Source organism: Harpia harpyja, chromosome 16 (assembly GCF_026419915.1).
Source record: "Harpia harpyja isolate bHarHar1 chromosome 16, bHarHar1 primary haplotype, whole genome shotgun sequence".
Classification (NCBI taxonomy): Eukaryota; Metazoa; Chordata; class Aves; order Accipitriformes; family Accipitridae; genus Harpia; species Harpia harpyja.
In genome coordinates this window covers 17,668,936-17,683,409 of record NC_068955.1, presented here as the reverse complement: position 1 = coordinate 17,683,409, position 14,474 = coordinate 17,668,936, and the positions used below count along the sequence as shown (strand labels likewise).

The following is a 14,474-nucleotide window of genomic DNA, read 5'->3' as shown; positions in this document are numbered from 1 at the left end:
AGCTTAGGTTTCACTTAATTACAAAACAAAATCATGAATGAAGAAGGGTAATTAACAAGCACACATATCACACATTTATTTATTTATTACTTTTTCCTCACATAGCCCTCCGTTTTCATCATAGCTATTGATGGGCACTGAATGACCACATAAGAGAAAAGTGTAGCAGCATTAGACATGCTATTTGCAAAGGACACAAAATATCTGTCACAGCTAGAAAGAAGCTAGCAGATGGTAGCTGGATAGAAGCAACAGCCACAACTCTTGCTACCTGTGGTTAAAGAACAGTATCAACTCCAGATTACAAAGTGCAGTTTAAACAGCCTAGCTTTAAATGAGAGAGAATCAAGGCAGAAAATGGCCAGATACAACTAAATGTCTGCAAAGTAGTCTCAGCAGAAAGCATATTTTCAGATGATTGCTAAAGCCCTTTGACAGCAACAGTCCTCTCTGCTGCACTCTGCCAAAGAATAAAAAGAAAGGGGGGCTGGGGGGGGGGGGTAAGAGAGCTTACTTAGCTGGAATTTTAATTGCAGTTCTGTATACCACGCTGTTGTTGTTTGGCTTCCCACTCTGCCATACACTTTCAACACTCTTTAAAATGTGTTGTACCAAAATCATGCCAAATCGTAAAAATGAATAAAGACATCTTTCATCAAGGCAGGTGCCTAACATTACACATTTAAATAATCCTAGATTATGGGAATAAACAGGGTCAATCCTGTCACCAACCCTATTTACAGATGTCACCAACCTTTTTTGCAATGACTTGCACATTAACTATCTGCTCTTGCTTTCCCTCGGTCAAGATCACTGCGTCCAACCCTCTTCACCCCAACATCAGTTCACTGAGGAAATTTGCAAAGTACCTTCATACTTCAGGATATAGTGGGAATAAGGATCTAACCCAGATTCACTTGTTGTATCAAAGTCATATGCAGATATTGTTATCCCGAGCAGGCAATAACTTTTCTGAAGCATAGAGTTTGGGAGAGAGACGCAAGCCTTTCCTTTCAGTTTAGGCCAGGTGGGGAAAAAGCAACCTATCTTAAAAGCAACACTACCTGATAGCAGGCAGCTGCACTTACTCCATGCCATGCTGAAATGTTGTAACTAAGAAACCGAACAAAGCGCTTGTTCCCTAGGATACAGCATTTCTTGAAAACCAAGAATTGAGGTCACAAGTTTTTGGAACAGATGATACTTTCCTCAGTCCAGATACCACCAGCATGTGACACCACCTCATCCTATGTAGCAAGAATCCCTACATTACTTTGTAATGGAATTTTTTTCCACAATGCATTTGGTTACAGTACAAATGACATATTTCCTTTAGTTCTATGAAGCGCAAAGCAAAATAAATTGAACAGTGTTCTCATAAAAAAAGAGGTTAAAGAACATATGGAGATTAAGGAAATTTAGAGTCAGTTTTCAGATCAGCCCCACTGGTGGCCCTAAGAAATGTCTTTACGTCTTCAGTTCTCCATCACTGAAATGGGATAACTTAATATCGACTTCCAAGGGACCAAAAGTCCACTAATACAGATACAAGCATCTATGAGCTACTATGCGCAGAAGTTAGTCATGAATGCCCACCTAACAAAATACAACTATAAACTTTTCCACAGAGACACTAGCTAACTTCCTTTCTATTGTGATTTCACACTTCAAATTATTTGGACTTTCCACAGAAAGGAGGTCGTCAAGTATTTTATTTAGATTAGGATGTCAATACATACACACACACAGACACCACATTTGCTCTTCCTCTTCTGAGGCAGTCACAGGATTATTCTGGAATAATAAAACACTAGCAACTATTTTACTGGCTAAAACAGAGACAGTTGGAATGGAGGGAGCTAAAAAGTAACTGTTAGTAGTACATCTTCCCAGCAAAAGTCCCTAGTGTGCCAGCGAAAGAGAGGACCCTTTTTGAGAACTTCAGAACAAGGTCATATATTGTTGAACTGTCTTGTCAATGAATATGTCATAACTTAGGAATTTAGGTACTTACTTTACCCTTGCAAATATTACAGGTATGCTTTACTCACATGCAGTTTTACTCAAATGCTTAAAATAAGCATATGCTTAAATGTTGGGGTTTTTTAAAGTAAACTTAGCACACTATTTGCTGAAACTTCTAATCTAACTATAGCATGAAGAATCAGAAGAATGGAAAAATGGACAATTAGAGTGAACAAAGAGGGCTGAACAGCATACAAGATGGAGGCACTGAACGAGAAGTACATAAAGTTTCTCATGACCAATTCTCTCACATCTTCACGTGACTACTCTCAGATGATACGTGCTCTGCTCTAGGTAGTCAGATCCAATAACAATTAAAACGTGCAATGGAGTAACGATTCTGTCCTTAGCATCCTGGGTTTGTGGGCGAGTGGGGTGATCTGCTAGAAAAATATTCCACAGAAAGGCACATAACATTAAGCTTACTAAACAGAAAGTCAGTGAACAGAAAATTATGAAATTTGAAGGGTGTTAAGATTACTCATATTTCCACTCCACTGGCTTGAATGTATTAAAGGTAAATAAATGCTCAAGCAGTAAGAAGCAGAGCTCCATCCATACAGTAAAGCAGTTGAGAAAGTCAGAAACCTGTATTTTGAAGTTAACTGTACAAACCGAGGATTATTAGTTACTAAAATACTGAAAATGGTTTAATCTGCCTAGATAGGACTGGTTCAACACAAACATCTTTAGCGCTAAATCAAAAAAGATAGAGAATTTACCCTGTAGCCAAGACATATTTAGATACACTGCTAAGTCCCCTGGATTTTTTCACAGATCGCTCCCTCCCCACGACTGCATCTGACTGCAAGCGACCATCAGCTACTCCGGCCTCGACTGCCACGCTGCGCTTTTGCCCGCTATTAAAAGGAGGCATTTAAGCGTGGACGTCCCTGGCGACCGTCCCTCAAGCGAGCTGTAGAAATGCCGAGTCACCGGTCGCCCCTTCCCGCCCTGGCAACCGACGCCTGGCAGACGGGACCTGCGCTGGGACTGAGGGGCGAGGTGCCGCACCGCTTCGTGGGCTGCCGTGGGCCGCCCCGGCACCTGCGCACCGCCGGCTACTCGCCGCCCGGGACGAGGCTCCCACCGCGCCTACCCACGGGCACGCACGAAATGGCGGTGCTCGCCCGCCCGCCCGCCGTGGCCCCCACCCTCCCCCGGCGAGGGCGGGCGGCCCCACGCACCTCCCGTCCGCGCGGTCCGGGAGGGAGGCGGGGAGGGGGGCGGCCCGCCGCCGCCGTGCGCGGCAAGGTGTGTCCCAGGTGCCCGGGCTATATCAGGCGGCGCGGCGCGGCGGGGCGGCGCGGCTGTCCCATGGCGGCGCCCGCCATGGCCGAGCCGCGCTCCAAGCGGCCCCGCGTCACGCTGCCCGCCTGCCCGGCGCACCGCCCGCTGCCCGGCAGCCGCGTGAGGCAGAGCTTCCCGCCCGCCGTGGAGGAAGGCCTCTGCGGTGTCACCAGCGCCCTGCTGGAGCTCGCCTACTGCCTGCAGGCGCTGGTAAGGCGGCGGGCCGGGGCCGGGCGGGGAGGTCCCGGGAGGCGGCCAAGGGCGCAGCGTGGGTCTTCCCTCGCCCTGCCCGGGCGGACGCCGGGCGGCGTGGGTAAGGAGGTGCCCGGGGGCCGGCGTAGGTCCCGCCGGCGCTGTCGGGGGTTCAGGAGGGTTTCAAAGTCGGGCAGGGATGAAGAGCGGTGCCTGGCCCGTTACTTGACCCAGCGGAATTTGGGGGCTGTCTTGGCACCCAGGCCCTGCAGCGCAGCGGAGCTCCAGTCGGAGCCGCCAGCCGGCTCCGGGTCCGCGCTGCTGCCTGTGCACTTACCCCGGGGTGGCCGCTGACACGGCTAGAAAAACGCCGAAGGTCTGGAACAAGCGGGTGATGAATCAGGCGCTCATGTGTTTTGGGTAATTCGCGTAGAGAGTTGTGCCTGCGGAAAGAGGGACAGAAAAAGGGAACGCTAACAGCTTTGGAGTATGACTCTTGGGTGCTTTTTTACCGAACTTTGTATGTAAAATAGTTGTGTGTGGTTAACTGGTGAAGTCACAGTTTGTGATCGCTGCTGTCAGCCCCCTTGCTGCACAGGCAGGAGGAATGTTGGACATGAATTTAAGAAGTTATCTCTGATACCGTGTAACATGCATGCCAAAATTGTGACTGGCTACATGTCAAATATTAAGGCAACATCTATTTTAACAAAGCCATTAAAATCAAAACCCAAAATGATCAATGCCATCCCTTCTGATGCCAAGCATGCACTGAGAAGCAACACAAACTATATTCAATATATCCCCAAGATCCTTTGAGCAAACTTCGTGTCAAGTATTAGTCCAAAAAAAATTTAAGTATGCAGTAAAACCTCTACTAGTTAAGCATGTGGATTAAAATAATACTAGTGATTGACAGCTGGGTGGGATGAAGAAAGTTCAGTTAGAAATTGACTGTGGATAAATCAAACCTAGAAATGCAAACATCTTAAATAGTTAATGATTGACACAATAGATTTACCATAACAGTTAAGCAGGTGTGGTAACTTGTGCTCTACCTGAAGTCATGCAGCACACTTGCACCGAGGAACTGGTTATAAAACATTGAATCTTGACTCTTTTGTCAACAGAAACGTGAATGAATGACTTCAGGAAAAAGATTATGCAGATATTGCAATGAATGTTCTTAATAAAACATTCCCGTATGTACTTTCTTTTGAATAGTTTATGGTCACACATGTGTATGTGTGTCACAGGTTTGGGGTATCACAGATGACCATAAAAATGTAAGAGAAAAACAAACTTGTGTTTGTCACTTTTCTGCATTTTTTCTAAACGGAGCAACATAGATGAAACACAAGTATTTCATATTTAAGCAGGGTAATAGATGAAAGTGGGGAAGACAATAAGAAGCAGAAAAACTTATGAAATGCACATACTTGTTCCTTGCCCCTCCTAGGCAGGCTACAAGCCAACAGCTTGACATGCAGCACTCCAATCCAGAGTACGTCCAAGAGACAAAAGCTGTGCTGTATTGCATATGCATGTTTAAGGAACCAGCAGATCAAGATGCTGTAGGTCCCTCAATTTGGTTCTTGGCATATTTCAAGATGCTGTAGATCCCTCAATTTGGTTCTTGGCGTATTCCTGGTGCTGCCTCTCATCCTCCACATCGGAGCTGTGCAGAGCCAATGCTGAAACTAGTATAACCTGGTGGCTCTCCTTTGCTACCTGTCTCCAATACATTCTTTTTATGGGACAGCAATACCATGGATAAAATTATTCTAATGTAAGAGCTGATAGATCTATTAGCATAGCTAAATATTGCAGTGGTTAAAGTTGTTACTTTCCCATACAGAATAGAACAAGGCCTGCAGTGGGTTTAGGGTTGTAATACCTCTTAAGTATTCCTAGGCATGAGCTACATACAATATTAAAGGTGTATACAGCATAGTTCATTAGCAGTATTTATTTTGGAATAACATTATCCATAATGAAGCTGATAAAAAGATGCAAAGTTGTGCTTGTTCTCTTTTCAGTATTTGCCTCATCTTTCTCATACCTTTGAAAGCTAACTTTTCACTGGAATGCTGACCTGAAGGGATAAATCTTGTGTTCCCTGTGCTGAGACTATGTTTAAAAAAACAAAACAAAAAAACTCACCCAAAACACAACAACAGAAAAACACACACACAAAAATAAAATATTCTGAGGATCTCTGACTGCTACTGAGAGAGAACATCAGTACTACAGTTACCTGTCCAGTATTAAAGGACAGAAGGAGTTCTAGCAGAAGTATAGAGATTTTTAATTTAAGACCATAACTACTTACTTCATTTATTGCAGAAATGTGGATTAAGGTCTTCGAAGTGTTTGTGCTGCTAGAACAACTTCTGTTGGAAGGGTCTCCTGAGTTCTGATAAAGCCATGTTCTGCTGCAAGTGAGTCCCGTCTCCAACAAATCTTAACATTCATGTTTTGTGTGCTTAGGGTGAATATTTTGATCAGTCGCATGTGGCTCTACCAAATGTTTCAAAGTTCTTCTTGCATCAAGCTCTGGAAGAGAGAAAAGCTGCAGAGGCTTTGATGAAGTATCAGCAAGAAAGAGGCGGCCATTACTGTTCTAAAACCATCCAGGTGCGTAGTAGGCAACAAGCTTTCAAGCAGTTGCAATCCCCAGTAATTACTCTTGACTTCTTGCATTATATTGTTGGTACTTCAGATCTCTGCATTCATCTGCTGTTAGATTTCCAGATATAATTTCTCTGTCTTAATAGCGTACATGGTTTTGTTCTTGACTGTGATGCCTAGAAACTGTCAGACATACAGTCCTAACTCTACGTGGTTGCTTTCGAGCCCAAAAGAATATGAACAATGGCCCCCTTTTTCTTTCACTCAGCTGCAGACTGCTGTTTCTAGTGTGCTGTAATGGATTATGAGACTCTTTAAACTGTGCTGAAACAGCCCACTTGTCTACTTCACATTGAAACTAAATAGAAGTCTGGAAGCCATTAGCACCTAAGAAAGGTGGTAAGGAAGGAAGCAGAAGAAACATCCAGCTTGGGGTAGTAGTTGACTTGTTGGGGTAGTTGGAGCACAGCTCAAGATAGAATTTGAATTAGAGATCTGACTCAGGCTTGCACAGGTACGAAGGAGTAACTCAAAGTTATCAGCAACCCCCCCCCCCCCCACCTCATTTGTTAAAGACCAAGGGGCTGATTCTTCTCTGCCAAACTAGTATACTGTAAATAGTTAATACAGAATGCTCTTCTTTGGCCTACCATAGCAGTTGTTAAGCTGTGGAAAGTAAAAATAAAAAGGCCATCTTGAAAAACTTTCTAAATATTCAGTTTGAATCAGGGAAGACCTTATGGCAGACTTCCAGTACTTAAAGGGGGCCTACAGGAAACATGGGGAGGAACTCTTTAAGAGGGAGTCTAGTGATAGGATGAAGGGTAATGTTTTTAAACTGAAAGAGAGTAGATTTAGATTAGATATTAGGAAGAAATTCTTTACTGTGAGGGTGGTGAGACACTGGAACAGGTTGCCTAGAGAGGCTGTGGTTGCCTGTCCTGGTTTCAGCTGGGATAGAGTTAATTGTCTTCCTAGTAGCTGGTACAGTGCTATGTTTTGAGTTCAGTATGAGAAGAATGTTGATAACACTGATGTTTGCAGTTGTTGCTCAGTAGTGTTTATTCTAAAGTCAAGGATTTTTCAGCTTCTCATGCCCAGCCAGTGAGAAAGCTGGAGGGGCACAAGAAGTTGGCACAGGACACAGCCAGGGCAGCTGACCCAAACTGGCCAACGGGGTATTCCATACCATGTGGCATCACATCCAGTATATAAACTGGGGGGAGTGGGGGCGGGGGATTGCCGCTCGGGGACTAACTGGGTGTTGATTGGTGGGTGGTGAGCAATTGCACTGCGCATCACTTGTACATTCCAATCCTTTTATTATTCCTGTTGTTATTTATTAGTGTTATCATTATTAGTTTCTTCTTTTCTATTAAACCGTTCTTATCTCAACCCACGGGTTTTACTTCTTTTCCTGATTTTCTCCCCCATCCCACTGGGGGGGGTGGGGGAGTGAGTGAGTGGCTGCGTGGTGCTTAGTTGCTGGCTGGGGTTAAACCATGACATTGCCCCATCCCTGGCAGTGTTCAAGGCCAGGTTGGATGGGGCTTTGAGCAACCTGGTCTAGTGGAAGGTGTCCCTGCCCATAGCAGGGGGATTGGAACGAGATGATCTTTAAGGTCTCTTCCAACCCAAACCATTCTATGATTCTATGATAGGGTTTCCTGGTGTGAGAATGCTCCTCAGGCATAGCTGCTGCTATCTAAATCTCTGTTCCTTGAAAAAGTGCTTGGGTTCTGCCACTTCTGTATGTTTACAGCCATCCAACTTGGCAAAAAACAAATGCTCCAAACTGGGAGTTGTTGCAAAATCCTAGCATACCTTGTTTAGAGCACCAGGTAAGTTGCAGGAAATCATCAATGAATACAGTAAGAAAGATGAGCTGTTCTTCTGAATAAATGTAATTGTCTTTGTTTTTAGAAACCAAACTGTGAGTATGCAGTCGGTCTGATGAAAGCCCTGGAAGTAGCAATGGTACAGTGGAAAACTATGATACGATATTTTGAAGAGCTTTATGCCCTGAGTATTGAAAATGCAGACCCTCATAGTGCAAGCACTATCAAGAAACAATTTATCGGGCCCAAAATCCGGAAGATCAAGCTGATGGGAGATCTGCTGACCAATGCTCGCAGGCTTGACTGTTCCCAAGATGGCAGAAATAGTCTTGGGGATTACTTTATGGACCGGTTGCAGAAAGAGTTCAGAACAGGCATAGAGCCAGAGTCTAGTCAGCACTGTAGCCCCTGCCCACCTCTCCAGCAGTGTACGGGAGCTGCAGAGGGTCTGAAGCGACCCCAGAGAGAATCTTCCCAGCACAGAAATGGCATAGGGCCAATATATGCAACCATACACTGCACTACCACGCTGCCACAGTGTAATGATGGGACAGGAGCAAAAGTGAAGCAGGGCAGGGAGGGCCTTTAATGCTGTGGCTGTTGCAGCTACAGAGCAGCTCCTAAGGCAGACCTGTACGGAGGCTGGACTTGAGACCAGAACTCAGGAGACATGATGCTGTATCGCTCCTCCTGCTTTACACCCTGTCCCCTTGTCCTCTGTTGAGTCACAGCTCAAAATCTAGCCTATACCATTATTTTATTTTAGCAACCAAGGTTGCTAGTTGCCTAGATTGTCGGCATTAGTCACACTTTTATCTATGCAATTCTTCATAGAAGCCAAAAGCTTTTAAGCCTCTTTTCTGTCTTAAATGATTAATAGGATTAGTTAGTGCAAATTATTTTTAACAGTATATATAAATTTTATTAAAAAAAAAAAAAAAGAAACTTTAGTACAAGGAAACTTCTATGTGGCAGAAAATCCACTGATTTAGTTTTATATTAGTAAATATTTCATATTACTAACACATATTTTACATTACTAACAAGTATACTAAAATAATGAACTTTTTTTAAAAAGACTTGTTTTAAAACAAAGTTTTCTTGTCTTATTTCTATCATAGTAGCAATTTAAATAAATAAGTCTAATTCATTTACTTATCACCCAGCTATTTCTAGTGGTATACTTCTCCAAGATGAAGGATGCAAACATTTCCTCAGCTGTGGGAATAAGACAATGTGCTGGTTTTCTCCACAGTTATTTGCTCATCCTCCAAAAGCAGATGAGAGATAAATTAGGGGTTCTCATTAGATGTGATCTTTACAGGTTCTAGTGTGTACTTTGCAAGTGTCACTGAAGACACTAGCTCTAGGGCTCTGTCCAGACTTAATGTAGATGGTTCCTTTAATTACCATACAGACCCCTATTTCAGCTAGCTAAATTATGGTATTACTATGGTACTACTGCTATTTCTTTTATTCTCTATCTTGGTCCTCAGTAGAGGAATAAGATCCTAGTGAAAATGCAGCACGCTTAACTAAATTTCATCATAGAGAGAGGCCACTCATTAGTTTTGCATTTCAGTTAGGGCAGTGTTTAATTGGGGGGGGCTATTAGCACCACCACACCTAAGGCGTTTACTTTAGCTAGCTTGGTTAAAGTTCAGAGGTGTCCAAATTCCTTCCATTCATCTCCTATAGGCATGCTGCTTTTTCTGTACACTAGCTACCAAGGTCACTTAAGAAGAGCAACTGGCTAGATCAGCTGCCTGCAGCTAGGTTTTTCTGTCATTATATACAACGTCTTTTACGCAATTGGGGTTTGCTTCATTGAAAGATTGTCTCATACTTTTATGTAATACTGTAAGTGATACTCCTATTATGCTTGAAAATAAATTCAGTTCAATGTTCAAAATGGCACTTTGCAGCTACATTGTATTCCTCAATTTACCACATTGGCCTCCTAGTATTCTTCTCCAAGAGATTTTGCATATGTATACAGAACTGCACCAGTACTTCTCTGCTACTAAGGAAGTTGCACAAGATGGAAGAGTAGACCACAGAATGAAAATAAATGTCAGAAAACTGCATTAAGAACACTGCACAATGAAACATTTTCAGTAAACTCTGACTTTTATACACAGCTGCAGTTAAGTAGCCACTTCTGCAGAACTGCATTAGCCCACCTACTTTCTGTTGGTGTTGTAACACAGGGCAGACAATTACAATGCAGATGCTTTCCCAGTCTTTCTGTTAATATGATTCAACCTCGGGGGAGGGCAGGGGGAGATCACTTTAAAACAGCCCCTGTATTCATCTGTAAAAATACTGCAGTGTGCCACAAAAATGGCTTGAAGCACTTTTAGCAACATGCTAGATTTGCCCGTGTTGAGATGGCTGCTCTCTAATACAGCAGTACTTTTAAGATATTTCCATCTGGGCTAGATTCCATCACCCATCCTCATGCTGAGCATACCTTATTCAACAATTAGTTCCACTGACTGCAACTCAACATGAGTAAGAGCAATGGAACCCATCCCTCTCAGTATTAAAATACAGAGTATGAACAGAGCAAAGCTACTAACTGAATTATAAACTAGTGCCATATAAACCCACTTCAAATACTACTGGTAATGTTTGACCTACTTCTACAACAGTCTTCTCCTTTAAGAGTTGGTGACCTGAAATGTAGGTACAGCCTCCTCCATGGTTTCCAAGACTTAAGACTGTCCTTTACCTTAATGAATTCCAACATAACAGAGCCCAACATTTAAATTTTTCAAAGCAAGACTTACTTGCCTCTTCTTTTTCCCTGAAATACTGCCATGTCTGTTTCTCAGAGACTCTTCTCATATTCATCTTTCTAGCCAAATGTATCCACACATTCTCAGATTTTAGGTCTTTTTCTCTTTTCCAAAACACTTTCTGGGCCCTCTGCCTGAAGAGACAATTCTGTTAATTTTAGATAGATAAACTCACAATCAGCTACTTTCACAGTCTCTATCCTCTGAAAAACAGAAATCAAATCAGTTACTGTAGATAACAAGCTCTTCTTGTCCACATGCTGCTGCTTCTGAGAGAACACATATGCTTGTGAATATCTCAAACTTTGTTAACAATACCTGTCTATTGTGTATAGGATGAGTCCGTCCATGCTTCTCAGCATAGGAAGTACAATCTGCCTCAGCCTTCCCAGCTTCCTTTTCAATCACACTCTAAAAAAAAGGAGATGAAGGATGAATATGGAACAGGTATAAGGGCAACAACACTTACAGAAACTTTACAAATTTTCTTTCTCTGCTGAACAGTTGTTCATACACACTCTATCTGTACTTCTAAAGCAATGCCCAACCATCCAAACACACAATCTGGGGCAGCTCAGAATAACTATAGCAGCACCAGTACCCTAAATATAGCATCCAAACTGAAAGCTCTGGAGAGACCTAATCTTTACTGAAATTATGAGTTACAGCCACAGAGGCTTCCAAACAGGTATTAACAATGGCATACTTCTAAATGCTTGCCATAAGCACTACCTATGGTTGCACAGAAAGGGCCCTTGCTGCTGCCTACTCTCAGAGTTAGGAATTCACTTAAAGTCTCTAGGTGAAGATCATGCTTGTCCTTCACCTTCTCCACTATGGCCACACAAAATTGAGAAGAGCACCTCAGGATTTGTTCTTTGCCAAGGACTTCTTTTCAGGTCCCACCATACAAGGCAACATCTTTCTGGACAAACCCACCTTTGGGAATAATACTGTAAAGTGAATGTTAGTTCTGGTGGCAGCAGCAGGGAAGAAGTCCTCAAGGGCACCTTCACTGGAAGATCACTCCAAGCAGAATTCACTGTCTGGTCACAGCCTTCTCCTGACTTTTTCACTTAGGTGAATTCTTGCACTTAAGCACATTCATGGGCAATTACTGGCAGTCTCCTTGTATTGCTTGTCCAAGGCCCACCATTTGTTACCACTTTGCCCAAGGTAACCACTATATGCGCAAGTCCCAGAGTGCCTTTTCCTGGGGTCAAATATAACCTAGAAACACACAGTGGCAGAATACACTACAACACTGGCTAAATATTAGGTAAAATTACCTTTTCCACAAATGATCTGGAGAGAGTTTAAGTGTCTTAAGTGGGTCACACAGCCAGCACCAAGCCTTGATATCCCAATTTACATGTTCAGTTGTTAAAGCATACAACTATTTTTCATTTATACTTATTATGCATTATTGTATACCTAGCACTATGTTGAATACAAATCATTTTTACTTTTTTAACTGTTCAATAAAGATTTAAAAAAAAAAAAATTCTGTTCATTCCTTCTGGATCAAAGAACCTCTGTGGTAACAGTGAAGTGTTTCCACAAGCTTGCTACTCTGCCTCTCAGAAACAGCTGGGAGATAGATACTCTTCTAAATGTATCAGGGTGGTCAATAGCTGATCTCCTTGGGACATATCACTTTCCAGTATTGGATACAGTGAAAGAATGAACTTGTACAGAGTCTAAAACATATACTTCTTTAAATAAAAATTTTCTCTTTCATGGATAATGACAATGTGACTAACAGTGCTTATCTTTGTCTGTACTCGAAGACATTTAAGTAAGTAGAAAATGGCAACTGCAGATTAGGAATTTTTGCAAAAACCAAATCATATAACGACAAAATTACCTTTTCATATTCTCTCAGTCTTTGCCCCAGTGAAGACAGAGCTTTGCCTCTGGTTTTGAATGAGTTGAAATTTCACCAACATTTGTAACTGCAGAATGGAGATTAATTTCAGCTCATGGTACATTAAAAATACCCATAACTATTTTAACCATGAAGTCAATGAAATCACACAGTTGAATTGCTGAAGTGCTTCCGTATTGGAAAAAGAACCGAATTTCTCATCTCAAATGATATTCCAAAACCAGAGTAAAAACTCTAGCACCCTTGAGAGATGTTACCAAAAATCATCCCACGTCTCCAAGGTCCAAACTCTGCCACTGCTAGTTACCTGAAATAACAAAGTCTTAGTGCACAAGCAATCCAGTTGCAGTGCAACTAATGTGCAGCAAAATGCTACTTCACCAGGTGAAATCAATCACTTCAAAGACTTCAGAATAAAGGTAAACAGAGGCTTAAGTTGAAAGAGGAACCTGAAATGCAAATTTATACATTGTAGCTCATGTGAAAAGAGTAATTTGCTGAAGTGATAGCTGAATCGGGCCTCAGCTCTCCTCCAGTACATCATTATTAAACCATTACTGCGTTGCTTTATTGGAGCAATCAAATACTTCCTGTCATAAATACAGTTGCAACTTGCTCAGGCACTAGGCTGGGTGTCTCAGCCACTCCAGACCTCACCCTCCCACACAACTTCTTTTTGCTCTGAGGTCAAATAGTTTCAATAACTGTGCTTGAGTCTTGCAGAACATTTTCCATCCTCGGTATGTATCTCTGAACTGTACCTGGGTCAGACGTGGGCAGGGACACCCTGATTCCCGAGAAAAAGGCTAACGCACTTCAACGGGCCCCAGACACATCCGCTTTTTCTGCTGGGAAATTTTTTTCCCCAGGTGAGAGCAGAGCGCCTGGGCTCCAGAGTAACGTCTCTCCTAGACAGGCCCGCTCCCTCCTTCCCTCCCCTCCCTGTCCCGGAGACCCGGCGGCCCCTCACCCTCCTGGGGGAGTCGTGCCCCTAATTCCTGCCCCAGCCCGCAGCCCCCGCTCACGGCGCGGAGGTGACGGAGGGAACCCCCAGCCCAGGGCGGCCCAGGGCGACGGGCCGCTACCCCCCCCCTAGAGGCGGCCATGTCACGCTGCCGCCTCCCGCCGAGCGCAGCGCCACCAGGCGGCCGCCATTTTGAGCGCGGCCGCCCCGCTGGCTCCCCCCGGCCACGACCTTTTCCGTCCTGCCTCTCCCCTCGCACCCGCTGCCCTCGCGGGGCGGGCACGGGCACGGCCCTCTGCGGTGCCCCCCCGGCCCCGGCGCCTCGCCGCCGCCCTGAGATGCCGCCCGCACCGTCCGCCCTCGCGAACGCCCCCGCAGTAGTTACCCTGTGGCCGCAGAGCCGCACAGCCGCGGCCGGCGCGGAGAAACCCGTCCCGCGGCTGGGGGTTTCTTCCCTGGGAGAAACCAGAGGAGCCGCTGCCGCAGCCCTGCCCCACGGTGCGCGCCGCCGCCGACCACCGGCCGGGACGCGCGGGGGAAGGCGCTGCAAAACGCCTCGCGCCGCCGGCCGCGAGAGCGCGGCCCCGCCGGGGCGTGCGGGAGAAGCGGGGAGCACCGCTGTCCCCCGGGGCAAGCGCTCGGCAGCTGCCGGCACCTTCGGGCATCGGGGAGCCTTGCTTTGCCTGACTGGCTGGGCAGGGCGGGCTGCTTAAAGCGGGGGGGGAAAAAAAAAAAGCGGAGAGGGGGGGAAAAAAGGACAACCGTGCAGCCGAGCGCCGGCAGCGGCTGGCGTTAGCTCTGCAACAGCCCGAGCGCCGGCAACACCGCCCCGACGGCGTCCCGCG

General features: G+C 44.8%; 1 protein-coding gene and 1 long non-coding RNA gene across 2 annotated transcripts; one reads left to right on the top strand and one right to left on the bottom strand.

Moving 5' to 3' along the window:
• Positions 1–3,228: 3,228 nt before the first annotated feature.
• Positions 3,229–9,893, top strand: LOC128152922 (ferritin light chain-like). Its single transcript, XM_052811661.1, has 3 exons — positions 3,229–3,525; positions 5,998–6,144; positions 8,062–9,893. The coding sequence occupies exons 1-3, from the start codon at positions 3,343–3,345 to the stop codon at positions 8,563–8,565; spliced, it is 834 nt and encodes a 277-aa protein (XP_052667621.1). The 5' UTR covers positions 3,229–3,342; the 3' UTR covers positions 8,566–9,893.
• LOC128152923 (uncharacterized) lies at positions 5,876–14,173 on the bottom strand. Its single transcript, XR_008238794.1, has 4 exons — positions 14,015–14,173; positions 12,973–13,114; positions 11,096–11,188; positions 5,876–6,063 (listed from the first exon to the last, which is right to left on the bottom strand). It is a non-coding gene; the product is annotated as an uncharacterized LOC128152923 (long non-coding RNA).
• Between the last annotated feature and the right edge of the window lie 301 nt (positions 14,174–14,474).